Source organism: Ranitomeya imitator, chromosome 7 (assembly GCF_032444005.1).
Source record: "Ranitomeya imitator isolate aRanImi1 chromosome 7, aRanImi1.pri, whole genome shotgun sequence".
Classification (NCBI taxonomy): Eukaryota; Metazoa; Chordata; class Amphibia; order Anura; family Dendrobatidae; genus Ranitomeya; species Ranitomeya imitator.
In genome coordinates this window covers 90,206,425-90,223,535 of record NC_091288.1, presented here as the reverse complement: position 1 = coordinate 90,223,535, position 17,111 = coordinate 90,206,425, and the positions used below count along the sequence as shown (strand labels likewise).

Sequence of the window (17,111 nt, the reverse complement as noted above, 5' to 3'; positions counted from 1 at the left end):
CCAACATATTCATAAATGATCTGGTAGAAGGTTTACACAGTAAAATATCGATATTTGCAGATGATACAAAACTATGTAAAGCAGTTGATACAAGAGAAGATAGTATTCTGCTACAGATGGATCTGGATAAGTTGGAAACTTGGGCTGAAAGGTGGCAGATGAGGTTTAACAATGATAAATGTAAGGTTATACACATGGGAAGAAGGAATCAATATCACCATTACACACTGAACGGGAAACCACTGGGTAAATCTGACAGGGAGAAGGACTTGGGGATCCTAGTTAATGATAAACTTACCTGGAGCAGCCAGTGCCAGGCAGCAGCTGCCAAGGCAAACAGGATCATGGGGTTCATTAAAAGAGGTCTGGATACACATGATGAGAGCATTATACTGCCTCTGTACAAATCCCTAGTTAGACCGCACATGGAGTACTGTGTCCAGTTTTGGGCACCGGTGCTCAGGAAGGATATAATGGAACTAGAGAGAGTACAAAGAAGGGCAACAAAATTAATAAAGGGGATGGGAGAACTACAATACCCAGATAGATTAGCGAAATTAGGATTATATAGTCTAGAAAAAAGACGACTGAGGGGCGATCTAATAACCATGTATAAGTATATAAGGGGACAATACAAATATCTCGCTGAAGATCTGTTTATACCAAGGAAGGTGACGGGCACAAGGGGGCATTCTTTGCGTCTGGAGGAGAGAAGGTTTTTCCACCAACATAGAAGAGGATTCTTTACTGTTAGGGCAGTGAGAATCTGGAATTGCTTGCCTGAGGAGGTGGTGATGGCGAACTCAGTCGAGGGGTTCAAGAGAGGCCTGGATGTCTTCCTGGAGCAGAACAATATTGTATCATACAATTATTAGGTTCTGTAGAAGGACGTAGATCTGGGGATTTATTATGATGGAATATAGGCTGAACTGGATGGACAAATGTCTTTTTTCGGCCTTACTAACTATGTTACTATGATTGGTGAAAGGGCCCCTACCACGACTGGGTTCATTTTCACATAAAAGGCCAACCAAAGCCTGGTAACTCTCAACATCATCTTCAGAGAGTCCTTGTTGTTTACATTGTTCTAAATCATGTTGCTGGAAGAATGACTTCCATTTCAGATTACGTCCAAACAAAATTAATATCTTTAACCCAACTAAAACAATTATAGGGGTTTGTAGGAACAAAGTTGAGGCCTTTTTGTAGTACTGCATATTTCTCCCTTGAGAGTGCATCAGAAGTCAAATTGATAATTTGACCTTGCATTATTAGGGTCTTTTCCTCAGGTCGTAGTTCATACCTGGTCTCCTATCTAAAAAAAGATGTCTGTGACGGAAATGAGGACGAAAAATTGGTACCATCAGAATTTCCTTGTGGCCCTCCCCCTTTGCTTGTGTTGATTTCTTGATCACCGCAATTTATTACCACTTTGCCTACCTTGATGGGTCACTGGAATATTTCCAGAGCGCTCAGCATCCGATGTGTCGATATCAGATGATGAAATTTCCGAAGTATTTGAAATTCGTACGCCCTACTATCCTTAAATTCAACCAAATCTCGTGTGAATTGCATATGTTTCCTATCCTTCAGTCTAGTCTGACATTTTTTCACTGATGTTTGAAGGATATTCTCCCGTCTTGAAAAGTCAGGGTCAGACTTAGATTTTTGTACTTGCTCAATTAATTGATTGAGTTTATTGCTTGATTCCTCATACAGATACAGCTTTTTTTCTCTTCTATAAGTAGTAATTGCATGAATTGAATTGAGGACTCAATCGATTCCTTTGTCCACGCAGTTCGCAACTGGGGGTTAGTGGTACGGGGTGATGGTTTAATCGTTATTCTAAGGCCTCTGGGTACTATTTTATTTTTTATGTAGTTTTCAAGCCCCTTAATCTCCCATCAAGCTCTTATGTTCTCTTTATATCCCAAATAAATATCTTTAAACAGGGTTTTTAAAGAGGGATTCTCTGCACTTTCAAGAGGTGCGCTACTCGTTGAGAAAACTATATTGGCATCCTGTGTCCACAAATCAGTATTCACAGGGCCTGAAAGAAAACTGTCCATATTAAGTTTAAAGTAGTATTCAAAAAAAGGATCTTTGGATTAGGGAAAATTGCAAATTTGTGTATAACATATTATCCCTTAAAATTAGATTTTAATAAATTGGTAAAAAAAAACACCAATGTGTAAAATAATGCATGTAACACAGAAACTAAAAACTAGATGTACATGTATCGCAAGCCGACTGCAACAAATAGCTTGTTACAGTGGAAAAGTCATCACGCAGTTCCACTGAAGAAGGGGATACCAAAAGGACAGTTCCTCCATATTAGGAGGAATTGTTCGGACATTGAAGTTTTAAAAAAAGAACAGGAAGGTGATCTCCACCATAGATTTAAGTAAAGGGGCTATCCTAACAGAGTACTACATAGACCATATGAGGAGGCACTTAGTAAAGACAGTTCTTCTCTCCTCAGAGAAAGGATTCGACCTGAGGCCTCTAATGTGGTCAGGATAATTGGCACGTATGACAATCAGGCCGAAAGGATATACCAAATTATCAAAACAAACTGGGGTATATTATTGGCTGACCCGAACCTAGAAAACCTTATAGCGCCGAGACCAAACATTACCTATAGAAGAAGACGATCTCTAGGGGATAGATCAGTTCACAGTCTCTATGAGAAACCTCAAGGGACTGGAACCTGGCAGGATAGGAGACCTATTGGTTTCTTTAGATGCGGTAATTGCACAAGGTGCGGGGTAAAGTCACAATGCAAGGAATTTTGCCGTGGCTCGAATGGCAAAAAATTCTACATTAAATATTTTGTTAACTGCAGATCATCGGGACTCTTATATAAAGCGACATGCATATGCCCCTTGGACTACATTGGAAAAATTATAAGGGAATTAAGAGTTAGGGTTGGAGAACACCTCGGTGACATAAGAAATAAACGTGATACCCCCATTGCTCGCCATGTCAATGGTGTACATGGCGGATGCCTGGATAAAATCTCCTTTTCTATGATTGAGTTGGTTAAGCCTGGAATTAGGGGTGGGTGACTTTGATAAGGCGATTCTAAAACGTGAGACAGAATGGATTTTTAGGATGCAATCTTTGTCCCCTAGAGGTCTAAATGAGTGCCTTTCCTATACTTGCTTTATCTAATCTACATATTCTATTTGTCTTATGTTAACAGCTGTATGAGTTGACAATAGTCTCTAGTCCCGCGGTTTCTAAGGGACTTTCTGTAATGGATTTCTGGGCCATCAGTGTCCAACAAAAAATCCTTTGTTGGTTCTTCATTAGTGAGATTTTATCTTTGTATCGTTTATCTTCATTAAGGTATACCTGCGATTCTCTCCGCCCTGTTCTCTATTTTACTAGATCTCTTTTTCAAAACATTAATTGCATCAATAACTATCAACAATTATCATAGCCTGTATACTTACACTCCATCGCTATTTAAATGTTTTATTTATAAGAAATGATCGTAAAACATGATGATATTGGTGCATTACCCTGCATCCAGTTGCTGATTTCATTTGCGCATGACCAGACATATCTATGCTCTCCACTTTTGAATGCACGATTTTGCGCATGACTGGGAGTATACTGAAGGTAATGGTTTTATTTCCTTGCGTTCCACGGTGGAACGCGATACATCATGTCACGCCGCTAACCTTACTTCTGGCATGTATGTTTTGCGCGTACATTAGCCGCTATGGCGGCACATGGAGGGACGGGCTTATGGAGAAACGTAATTTTTCCCACAGGAGGGTATTATACCCGTGATGCTGATTGCCTCCTGTCTATGTGGTGGGATATATAACCCCGTTCTACATAGATTAGTAAGGTATGCTTCCTCTATCTGGACATCTCATTGCTGTAAAATAACTGGGCCTCCTGATGAACCGCATGGACGGGGAAATGCGTTGAGGCGAATCCTTCTGGATGGGATAAGTTCCTCCATTGTTTACAACCCTTTCATTGATTATATGGACTTTAGTAATATCTAATCGTCTATGCCAAGTGCACACGGTTCTGTGGATTAGCTATTTTTCTGTATTGGACCATGTCTTATGAAGGGTGTTTGTATTTGTATTTGTTCTATAGGGTTCCTATTCTCTATTATTTATAGAGGGACACACCATTTATTATAAGTTATTTCTAGTATACCCTTATGTAGTCTGATCATTTAGCCTATAGTGATTTAACACTTCCCTGCAATCTATAATTAATTTCTTTTAAAGCGTTATGTTTTCCCACCTGCATTAGTCAAATGGTCTATCAAGGACAGATTGGGATAGACGTTGCGGAGTGGGGGCGCCAAGCAAATGTATCTCTTAGGGTGCCAACCTCCATAGTGTCCGAAACAGCTGTCTGTGGATAGATACCATGTTTTGGCATAGGTGGTTTTCCTTTTTGGATGCTGCTTTTCCCGTGGTTGTTCCTTCCCAGTGAAAGACCTGGCTATTTGTTGCCTGCATTGAGAAACACGTGATGGTGTTCCCGCGGCTTTTCTACATGCATTTGCATATTTCCCATAAGGGATGGGGGCAGTGTTCTGGATCACTGCGTTGAGAAACACGTGATGGTGTCTCCGCAGTGTTGGATGTTTTGATCTCCCTGAGGTCATTCATCCTTATGTTTATAAACCTCCACAGTTAGGCAGGGACATATAAGGTTTTTATAGTCCTTTTACTAGGCACTGCTCCTAATAGCCAGTTTCCTACTCCACACTGATGAGGGGCAAATACCCCGAAACAGCTGTCTGTGGATGTTTTGGCACAGGTGGTTTTCCTTTTTGGATGCTGCCCTTCCCGGTGAAAGACCTGGCTATTTATTGCTTGCGTTGAGAAACACGTGATGGTGTTCCCGCGGCTTTTCTACATGCATTTGCATATTTCCCATAAGGGATGGGGGCAGTGTTCTGGATTGCTGCGTTGAGAAACACGTGATGGTGTCTCCGCGGTTTTGGATGTTTTGATCTCCCCGAGGTCATTCATCCTTATGTTTATAAACCTCCACAGTTAGGCAGGGACATATAGGGTTTTTTAAGGGCTATCTAGTTTTTGTACTGTGTTACGTTTTTTACACATTGGTTGGTGTTTAACAATAATTTAATAAAATCTTATTTTAAGGGATAATATGTTACACACAATTTTGCTTTTTTCCCTAATCCAAAGATCATTTTTTTGAATACTAAATCGATATTAAATATAAAAACATAGGTACCTCAAGAAAGGGACACTGAATAGGAACCCAATAAAGTGAATGTGCATATCTACTATATAATGTGGCAAAGATGGTAAATATTCATTATGATATAAAAAAAAAAAAACAATCCTGTAGGGTCCAACATTTATTTATTGCAGCAGTGAGTAACGTCATTGTCTATAGATTGTCCAATGCTTATAAAGAATGGTTCTGGTTCACTTGCCTGAATAGCAGAGGATAAGAGTATGGGTGCCGTATCCCTTACCCTGACGCGCTTTTAGGCTACGTTCACACTAGCGTTGTGCGCCGCTGCGTCGGCGACGCGATGCACAACGCACCGAAAAACGCGTGCAAACGCACACAAAAACGCTGCGTTTTTCGACACGTGCGTCGTTTTTTGACGAAAATCAGACGCAAGAAAAATGCAACTTGTTGCGTTTTCTTGGTCCGACGCTAGCGTCAAAAAAGACGCACGTGTCGGAAAACGCAACAAGCAAAAACGCATGCGTCCCCCATGTTAAACATAGGGGCGCATGACGCGTGCATCGCCGCTGCGTCGCCCGACGCTAGCGCGACGCACACTAGCCGAACGCTAGTGTGAACGTAGCCTTAGTCATACTTCCACAGGAGGCATCATGCACAGCACACGCATTACTCCAGGAAGCAGTGTCACATGTGCCCACCAAGTCCACCTCCCATTTACATGCATTATTGCGTATGGTGTAATGAGGATTGCTGTTCGATGGTGACTAGACAACAAAAATTGTGGGGTATGGAGATGATTGCCAAATAGCATAAAATTATGTCAAAGTAAATAGAGTATCAAAACCAGACAGGTAGCGTGACAATCCATGTTTTGTTTGCAAATAACTAAAATGCTCTGAGGGAGAAATTCTTTTTCTCTCAGTACCCTGAAGGAGATTATGTCAGAAGAGGAGAAAAAGTGGTGAACTTTCTCAAAACCATCGGCCCGCCGCCACGAGAAGCAAGTGTAGTCATCTACACTAGGTGGGAAGGCCCAGTTTTGTCAGAGATTGAAGAGGAAGGTGAGGAGATGCCAGTTTGCCTGTGAATTTGACAGTATCCCGGACTATAATAAAATGACACATGAAAGAGCTCAATGTAGTAGGTCTGAACAAAGGAGGTGTCAGTAGCAGTGAGTTAATAAGGGAAACATTTCAAATTTCCAGAAAGATCCACGGAGGGCGCTCTCTCTCACACACACACGCGCACACACACACACACACACACACACACACACACACGCGCACACACACACACCTGATGTGTGAAAGCACTGATGGTGGATGTAGGTGTACAGAGATGGATAGGAAAGTTCAGTTGGCGGAGCAGCCATGAGCCAGGTTTATTGCTATGCAAGAAATATTTCTGTTTTCTCCATCTAAGAAGGTTTTTCAAGCCGAGTGTTAAAAGCAGGATAAGTTCTAGTTTAGTCTCATTTACTGCTTTTATTTAATATATGGAGCAGGGTCATATTTCCAGTTTGATTCGAAGTGACCCAACTCGATAGATGGCAATTGTATGTATCTAAATCGTGACAACTTGAGCCTGGAAGCAAGCTGGATAAGGCTGGGTTCACATTACGTTCTAGCAGTCCGTTAGACGGGCTGCGTCACACTGCGGCATAACGCGGTGTAACGCAGTCCATTAACGCTGACATTAAGCCATATTTCGGGCGTGCGCTAGTAATGTGCCGTCATTGAGTCACGGACTCTGGGATGCGGGCTGCAGCGTTTCCGGGTCTTTCACTGCTAGCGCAGATAGAGCTAGCAGATGCTCTATCTGAGCTAGTGCAATGGCATGTCGGCACTTGCGTTAACGCAGCCCGTTTGACGCATGTGTTGAACGGGCTGCTTTAACGCAATGTGAAACTAGCCTACGGGTGTCTGCAAGGGTACCCTTCTGGGCTTCCAACAAAAAGAAAGGAGTGAATACAGAACCAGTGTTAAATTGAAAATTCCAGCAGAACTCTCAATTTTCTAAACAATATCTTTTATTGTAAAGAGGGAATCATTAAGGTGTCATGTGAAAGACTGAGGAGCCTGAATGAATGCAGAACAATGGGACGGCCATAGGTTATTGTCTGTCCAAGGGATGGTTAGAATGTTAGTTCATCTGAATTGAGAAAAGAGATGAACTGAGGTGAATATGTGACCTATCATTGAGAAAAAGGAATAGGGGGTGGAGTAAAAAGTGAAATCTTTTGTTGTAGTCTGCAGGGTCGAAGAGGCTATAGGTGATAGAGTAGAGCTATCCAAAGCAGTCCCCAGTTAGTAGGATTCCCTAGTGCTTTGAGAGAATGACCTTGAAAAGATGGTTAGGCTCATAGAAGGAGACTACTGTCAGCTCCGTTTCAAGCAGCATTCCCTGAAGGAGGAGGTAACAGTTTGATGGTTCTCCTATTTCGGAGTCAGATCAGTTTTATTACACAAAACGACTTTACATACTTTTTTCCCCATTTTCTTTTTCCACACAGAAAAAGTAAACCATAACACAACATATTGACATTGTTACAGATTAGTTCAAGGCAAATCCTAGTATTTGTATATATAGATGTCAAATAATCAAAAACGACAATAAACCAAGAGAAATTGGTATTAACTAGCCTTTGAGTAGAGACAATATCCATCCATCTAACCAAGAGCTGATTCTCATTAATTGTTCTGTCATAGGCTTCTAATTTTGAGCATTACTTCCTTTCTCTTAAAGAGAACCTGTCACCTGAATTTGGCGGGACCGGTTTTCGGTCATATGGGCGGAGTTTTCGGGTGTTTGATTCACCCTTTCCTTACCCGCTGGCTGCATGCTGGCCACAATATTGGATTCAAGTTCATTCTCTGTCCTCCGTAGTACACGCATGCGCAAGGCAATCTAAGCAAAAATTAGACTCTGATGGCTTTGTAAGACAAAGTTGCCCAAGGCTTTTGTAATCGAGTCTTTGGTGGGGAAGGTGGTCATTTTGGCAACATCCTGTGGCTTGCCGCTCTGCCTACTGGGGCCTAGGGAGCGCTGAGCTCAAGACAGTCCATGGGAATGTTAGGGACCAATTACTGGAAAAGAGTCATAATGTTTGCCTAAAGCTCTTCAATGGATTCAGGCATGCGGCAAACATGAAGATTTCCCCCGAAGGTACTGTTCTCAACATGTACTTTAATAAGTACTGAAACTGGGTCAGCACAGATATTGTCAATTTCAGTATCCTGCAAGTATAGAGCCTCCAAGACCATGTCCATTTTTACTGCTCAATAGGCAACTTAAACTTCTCAGACTTCTCAGGCAAAAGTTCAGAAAAATTAGAACCAAGCTCTATTCAGATTTCATCTCCGACACTTGCTGTTGCAGAAAAATGCTACTAGGAGGCAGCAGAGCACTATATATTCAGGCAGAGAGAATTTTGAGGTGGATATATATAGCCCAAGTTATAGAGGACCAGTATAGGTCCAGTGATTGGATAAGCTGGTATGGGCAACCGCTAGTGCAGGAACACACACCCCGCATCAAAGGGGGCTCAGGCAACCAGTGACCATAAAGGGGGCTCAGGCAACCAGTGACCGCAATGGGGCCACACTGATGTGTGAGTGAAGATGAAAAGGTACAAAAGACTCACTACGATATTCTGAGCCTTATCACACCCAGAGACAGGCAGGATTTTCTCCCAGGTGTAGGTACAGTGGGGCAAAAAAGTATTTAGTCAGTCAGCAATAGTGCAAGTTCCACCACCACTTAAAAAGATGAGAGGCGTCTGTAATTTACATCATAGGTAGACCTCAACTATGGGAGACAAACTGAGAAAAAAAAATCCAGAAAATCACATTGTCTGTTTTTTTAACATTTTATTTGCATATTATGGTGGAAAATAAGTATTTGGTCAGAAACAAAATTTCATCTCAATACTTTGTAATATATCCTTTGTTGGCAATGACAGAGGTCAAACGTTTTCTTTAAGTCTTCACAAGGTTGCCACACACTGTTGTTGGTATGTTGGCCCATTCCTCCATGCAGATCTCCTCTAGAGCAGAGATGTTTTTGGCTTTTCGCTTGGCAACATAGACTTTCAACTCCCTCCAAAGGTTTTCTATAGGGTTGAGATCTGGAGACCAGCTAGGCCACTCCAGGACCTTGAAATGCTTCTTACGAAGCCACTCCTTCGTTGCCCTGGCGGTGTGCTTTGGATCATTGTCATGTTGAAAGACCCAGCCACGTTTCATCTTCAATGCCCTTGCTGATGGAAGGAGGTTTGCACTCAAAATCTCACGATACATGGCCCCATTCATTCTTTCATGTACCCGGATCAGTCGTCCTGGCCCCTTTGCAGAGAAACAGCCCCAAAGCATGATGTTTCCACCACCATGCTTTACAGTAGGTATGGTGTTTGATGGATGCAACTCAGTATTCTTTTTCCTCCAAACACGACAAGTTGTGTTTCTACCAAACAGTTCCAGTTTGGTTTCATCAGACCATAGGACATTCTCCCAAAACTCCTCTGGATCATCCAAATGCTCTCTAGCAAACTTCAGACGGGCCCGGACATGTACTGGCTTAAGCAGTGGGACACGTCTCGCACTGCAGGATCTGAGTCCATGGTGGCGTAGTGTGTTACTTATGGTAGGCCTTGTTACATTGGTCCCAGCTCTCTGCAGTTCATTCACTAGGTCCCCCCGCGTGGTTCTGGGATTTTTGCTCACCGTTCTTGTGATCATTCTGACCCCACGGGGTGGGATTTTGCGTGGAGCCCCAGATCGAGGGAGATTATCAGTGGTCTTGTATGTCTTCCATTTTCTAATTATTGCTCCCACTGTTGATTTCTTCACTCCAAGCTGGTTGGCTATTGCAGATTCAGTCTTCCCAGCCTGGTGCAGGGCTACAATTTTGTTTCTGGTGTCCTTTGACAGCTCTTTGGTCTTCACCATAGTGGAGTTTGGAGTCAGACTGTTTGAGGGTGTGCACAGGTGTCTTTTTATACTGATAACAAGTTTAAACAGGTGCCATTACTACAGGTAATGAGTGGAGGAAAGAGGAGACTCTTAAAGAAGAAGTTACAGGTCTGTGAGAGCCAGAAATCTTGATTGTTTGTTTCTGAAAAAATACTTATTTTCCACCATAATATGCAAAAAAATGATCAAAAAACAGACAATGTGATTTTCTGGATTTTTTTTCTCACTTTGTGTCCCATAGTTGAGGTCTACCTATGATGTAAATTACAGACGCCTCTCATCTTTTTAAATGGTGGAACTTGCACTATTGCTGACTGACTAAATACTTTTTTGCCCCACTGTATGTGGGGGAGCCCCTTCAGTATGGTGTGGGTAAGGTAGAAATGCCATTTCAGGATGTGTGGCCTCAAGCCAGGTAAAGAGTAGTCTTCACTATGTCGCCTAGGCCTCTCAGAAAAATGGAGTCAGGGTCCATTACAAGTGGACTCGGCGACTTCCTCTCAGTGAAGGCAAGTGAAATTCAGGGCTTATTTTGTGGGACGGGCTGTCTGCCTGGATCCGTTTTCAATAGAGACCATCTGTTGCCATGTAGCCCGCAGATGGAAAGGTTGTCCGATTTGCTCATATAGGCTGTTAAAATGCTCCAGAGGTTCTCCTGAGGTAGAACATGCCCATATTTTAGCATAACTATGACTAGAGCTGAAGATTATAGTAGATAAAGGAAGGGTTTTCCTGGAGCTTCCGTACAGTGGCTAAAGGACAAAGGTGAGAAAAATGGTGGATATACAACAATTCGTCCCTACATCCAATAGCACTGGAAGAGGAATAAATCGAGAATATCTAAATGGTGTGGCATTTTTACTTTTGTCCCAGGCAGGGGTGAAAATACACTGAAGGATGGTAAAATGGATTTTTTAAAGTTTTATTTGTATGCAAAGAACAAAAAGAAAATCCATGCACTGTCCACAGGGCTCTGCCATATGCATGAGCTCTTATGCTGTAACGTACTAAAAAGGGGAAAATGTGAAACAATCTGAACATTTACTGCATATCTTAAAAATCTTCTACCCCTCTCCCATTTTTCAGCTATTCCCCTTTACCTTCTGTTAGTGGCTGGCTTTACTGCAAGTAACTATACCAGACATTAACATTAGATTTAAGAAATTCTCACCAATTCGAAAGGGAAAGTCTCCACGATTCCAGATGCGGAAATCAAACAACAAAAACTGGTACATTTGCTGCAACAACGCCATGTTCTTCTCCACAGACACCTGCTCTATCAGTAGCTGAACAGCCATCAAGACATTCACATCCATGAAATGGCCTGGTACCTAGGGGGACAATAGTATTAAAGTTTTTAACACATTCCGCTACTAAAGATGATTGAGAAGCAATCTAGAAACTTGTACATAATATTACCTTTAACAATTTCAAATTGGCTTCTTAGGGAGAGACCTGTCAACCCAGCGGAGCCGACAGGGAGAAGCTGAAACGTTTCAGAATAAAACATACAAGTCTGTAATGCAGGAGCCGGTCTCCGTTCATGTTGCCCGTACCATGGGCTGCATGAATCAATGTGCCAGGTTCACTTTAAAGGGAACCTGTCGCATCCAGAAATGATATTTACTTGCCGATATAGGTTGAATATGCAAGTAAATATAATTTTAATTCTGTTAGGCCGCCTTCCTGGAGAAGCATCTACAAGCAGAAAATGAACTTCTATCCTCTCTTGTAGCTGCTCGCATTGGTGGCACTGCAGGGAGAGGTGACACTCTGCCCCCACTACACAGTAAGTGTGCAGTAGACCCCAGCAAACTGATTGACAGCAGGCTCTATAGTGTGTGCAGGGCAGGCTGTCAACCAATGTAGCGGGGGAGGTATCACAGCGCAATCATAATATAATAAGCAGTGAATATAACAGCTCCCTGCACCTACCCGAGCGTGTGGTGGCAGGGAAGATAGAAGTTCATTTTCTCCCTGTAGCCGATGCTCCAATAGGACAGTCCAACATTATTTTAATGCTAATTACTGGCAGATTATCCCTATAACTGCAGAAAATTGCATTTCTTGCTGCGACAGATTACCTTGTTTAGAGCTATTTCTTCCTTGGGCACTCCTAAGATTCCATTATAAAACATCTAGCTTCTCTTAGGCTGGGTTCCCATTGCGTTATGGGACCGCATTAAACGGACAGCGTTGCACGGCGAAATTAACGCCGTGCAACGCGGCCGTTAACGCGCCCATTCACGCTAATGGGAACGCGCTACACTAGCGCGTGCCATGTTTGGCACGCGCTAGCGACGCGCCGGAGATTCCTGGCGCGCCGCGGACGCTGCTTGCAGCGTCCGAGGCGCGCCCGCGGTCCGTTCCCCGCTCTCGCAGATCGGGGATCTGCGAGAGCGGGGACGTTACCGCGACCCCGAATGCGGCCCCATAAAAAACATTGCGTTAGCGCAATCCGCTAGCGCTAAACGGATTGCACTAACGCAATGTGACCCTAGCCTTATACTAATGTAAACCGATATGATGGGTTCCCAATGCTTTAAAAAACAGGATTTTTGGTTGCTTACCGTAAGATCTGTTTCTCGGAGCCTCAATTGGGGGACACAGGAACCATGGGTGTATGCTGCTGCCACTAGGAGGCTGACACTATGCACAAAAAAAGTTAGCTCCTCCTCTGCAGTGTACACCCCACCGACTGGCATTATACACTTCAGTTATTAGTGAGAAAGCAGTAGGAGATAAATAACAAGGTTGAAAACATAACAACAAACATGAGAACTGTAAATGTGAGAACAGTCATAAAGCAAGGAATAACAGAAATTGAACAACATGGGAGGGTGCTGTGTCCCCCCAATGGAGGCTCCGAGAAACAGATTTTACGGTAAGCAACCAAAAAGCCTGTTTTCTCTATCGCCTCATTGGGGGACACAGGAACCATGGGACATCCAAAAGCAGTCCCTGGGGTGGGAAAAAACATACTTCCATCAGGTGAGAGGACTCACCACTGCCGCCTGCAAGATCCTTCTACCTAGGCTGGCGTCCGCTGAAGCGTAGGTATGGACCTTGTAGAATTTGGCGAACGTGTGGATGGAAGACCAGGTTGCTGCTTTGCAAAGTTGTAAGGCAGAAGCCCTGTGGTGTACCGCCCAGGAGGCGCCGACTGCCTGGGTAGAGTGAGCCTTTATCCCAGGAGGGGGCACTCTATTCTTGACCCGGTAAGCCTCCAAAATTGCCGATCTGATCCAGCAAGCAATAGTCGCCTTGGAAGCCGGCAGACCTCTGCGCGTGCCATCAGGAATGACGAAAAGAGAAGCCGTCTTAAGGAAAGCGGACGTTCTATCCAAGTAGATCCTCACTGCCCTGACTAGGTCCAGCTTATTCAACGATCGCTCCAAAGGATGAGTCGGAGCTGGACAAAAGGAAGGAAGAACAATGTCCTCGTTGAGGTGGAATGTGGAAACCACCTTAGGAAGAAAAGAAGGCGGAGGCCTGAGGACCACCTTGTCCTGGCGGATGACCAAGAAAGGTCAGCAAGAGAGGGCCGCCAACTCGGAAACGCGTCGGATAGAAGTGATGGCCACAAGAAAGGCCACCTTCCAAGATAAGACTGATAGAGGAACCTCCTTGAGAGGCTCAAAGGGGGGAACCCTCAGAACGTCCAGTACAAGATTTAAATCCCATGAATCCACAGGGGCCCTGTACGGAGGAACAGCATGGGCCACTCCTTGAAGGAAGGTCTTAACCTGTGGCCGAGAAGATAAAGTCTTCTGAAAAAGGATGGAGAGCGCAGAAACCTGGCCCTTCAGGGAACTAAGAGCAAGGCCCGAATCCAGTCCTGCCTAAAGGAAGGCCAAAATGGAAGGCAGGGAAAAGGACATAGGTGAAACGCAGTTGGACTCGCACCAACGGAAATAAGCCTTCCAGGTACAATAGTAAATCCTGGAAGACGAAGGCTTTCTAGCCTGGATCATGGTGTGAATCACCCGGTCCGAAATGCCGGATGCTCTTAGAACAGCGGTTTCAACAGCCAAGCCGTTAAACTGAGCGACCGAGAATTCAGGTGGCAGATCGGACCCTGAGATAGCAGATCGGGCCTGTCTGGAAGGCGCCAAGGGGCGTCCGCGAGAAGATTGACGACCTCCTCAAACTAAGCTCTCCTGGGCCAATCCGGGGCAATCAGAATGACCGGCACCCCTTCCGCTTTGATCTTTTTCAACAGCTTGGGAAGTAAGGGCAGGGGTGCGAACAGATAGGGCAGCACGAACTGCGACCAAGGAATGGCCAGGGCGTCGACGCCCACCGCGAGGGGGTAGCGAGACCTGGAGACGAACCGAGGAACCTTCCTGTCCATTTGGGACGCCGTGAGGTCCACGTCCGGAGTCCCCCATCGAAGACAAATCTGATGGAAAACCTCCGGATGCAAGGCCCATTCCCCTGCCGCGAGGCCCTTGCGGCTGAAGAAGTCGGCGGCCCAATTATCCACGTTGGGGATATGCACCGCGGATATCACCGAAACCGTTGCCTCTGCCCAGAGGAGGATCCTGGATACCTCGGCCAAGGAGCTCCGAATCCCCCCTGATGGTTGACATATGCCACAGCTGTGGCATTGTCCGTCTGGATTCGGATTGGTAGACCCCTGAGAATCCTTTCCCAGTGAAGAAGGGACAGAAAGATGGCCCGAATCTCGAGGACATTGATCGGCAGAGTTGTCTCCCGTGTCGACCAACGACCCTGAACAGTCAGGTGGCGAAACACCGCACCCCAGCCGAGCAGGCTGGCGTCCGTCGTCACCACCTGCCAGTGAACCGGAAGGAAGGACCTGCCCTGGGAGATGAGAGGGGACGACAGCCACAAGTTGAGAGACCGTTTGACCCGGGGAGAGAGTCGGATCGGACGATCCAGGGAAAGGACAGACCTGTCCCGCTGAGACAGGATGGCTTGCTGAAGAGGTTGACCGCAGAAAAGGACCGTGTGGCGAGATGGAACGAGAAGAGGACTCAGACCGGCGTTCCTGTATGGACCTTTTGCGGCTTATAATGGAGGGCTCAGACGGAGGTTCCTGCGACCCGCTGGCCACTGCGGGGGTCTGCAGGGGTAATCGATCCAGCACGGACACCAGAGTTTGAGACACCCAAGTTAGATCCGCTACCGATTGTGACAGAGAGGAGGCCCAGCTGGGGGTGGGGGTATCACTCAAGCGGAGCAGCCGGGGGATCATGGGCGGTGGGAACAATCGGGTTTCTGCAGGTCTGATAGAGTGGAGAGGACTGACTTGAGGGAAGTTTGCAGTTACAGGACGAACATGCAAAGTATTTGACTAAGGCAGAAGAAGCGGAGGAAGAAGTAGGAGGATGAGAGCGGCCTCCCTTAGAGGTAGCCATTTTGAAGGGTCCCTGAAGAAAATGCCAGAGGGTTAGGGGACAGGGGGGCAGAGGGGAGTGTCAGTCTGCAGTGCAGAGCTACTCACGGCTGAAAACGGATCCAGGTGGAAGAAGTTGTCCGGCTTGCGGGTGGACCTCCGGGGAAGGTCTTTAGACAGGGAGGTGATGTGAGATCCTGCCGCACTTCAAGAAGGGGAAAAACGCCAGACTGCGCGCTCTGCAGGTAGTGGAGCGGCGATGTGTGGCGCCAGCAAGGTGGGAGGTGGAGTCTGCTGAGCGCCCAGGAGCACCAAGATGGTGTTGGTTGGCGGAGAATGCGTGGAGGTTGTCTGGTGGGGAAAAAGCCTGCCCGAGCAAACCGTAAGTGGTGGAATCACGGCGCTGGAAGTAGGCCCCGTCCGAAGCCGGGACCTAAATTAGAGGCCGGCGCCGCCGGAGAAGAGAACCGCTGCGCTGGAGCAGTGCGCCGCAGGGACTGAGCAGCGCGGCAGCCTGCCCGCCCGAGAAACCGGAAGTGGCGGGGTCACGGCGCCGGAAGTAGGCCCCGGCCGAAGCCGGAACCTAAATTAGAGGCCGGCACCGCCGGAGAAGAGAATCGTGGCGCCGGAGCAGTGCGCCGCAGGAAGTAGCGCGGCAGCCTGCCAAGGCCGCCGCGCAGACACCAAACGCATTTCGGCCGCCAAACAGTGAGGCTGCAGGGGGGAGCGGCTGTAAGAGGGGACATTGTGGCCGCCAAGCAGTGCGGCTGCAGGGTCACCGATGAAGGAGGCAGCTCAGGAGGAAGCGCGGCAGCCTGAAGGGCTGCCGCGCGATGAGATACTGCCCGTGTGGCTGCCCCTGGGATCCCTATTAAAAATAAAGGTCAGCGCCGCCATAAGATGCCCCTGGGATCAAAAACGTGCAGCGCATTTAGGGACTTCTACTCCCCCAAACTGTGAGGGAGGATCAGGGGAGATCTGGGAATGAGAGGGGAAAATACTCACCTAAACATCCCACGCAGTTACTAACCTGAGGGGAATGAGACGTCCACGGAGCTGTGATGGACATCCTCGTCTCCTCCGACTGACAGGCTCTGGTCGGAGAGTGGGTGGGAGACTGAGCTAGGACCGGACTTCTGAGCACGCTTGTGTGCTAGGATCATGGTCCTGCTGAGGGATCTATGAGGATACGGGGTGGCAGTACACGCCGTACTCATAGTCCACATAGTGGGACTACAGGTGTGACTGCTCACCCTGTATCCCTCCGGAGAACCTAAAAGAAAAACAACGCACATTGAAGTAGATAAGGGTCTATTCAAAGACCCGTGTCCACCTCCTACTGACACTAAGCTAAACTGAAGTGTATAATGCCAGTCGGTGGGGTGTACACTGCAGACGAGGAGCTAACTTTTTTTGAGCATAGTGTCAGCCTCCTAGTGGCAGCAGCATACACCCATGGTTCCTGTGTCCCCCAATGAGAGGCGATAGAGAAATTAATTTAGCTTGTTATGTAGGAACAGAAGATATAGGAAAGCAACATACACAACACTAGACAGAGAGAGTAGGAG

General features: G+C 46.0%; 1 protein-coding gene across 3 annotated transcripts in view; it reads right to left on the bottom strand.

Annotated features, from left to right (window-relative positions):
- NBEAL1 (neurobeachin like 1) overlaps positions 1-17,111 on the bottom strand; it is a 287,965-nt gene that overhangs the window by 108,975 nt on the left and 161,879 nt on the right. For all 3 annotated transcript variants that reach the window (XM_069733637.1, XM_069733636.1, XM_069733638.1), the window contains one exon: positions 11,353-11,512. In XM_069733637.1, the coding sequence (XP_069589738.1) occupies positions 11,353-11,512 (160 nt within the window). The remainder of the gene's footprint in view (positions 1-11,352; positions 11,513-17,111) is intronic.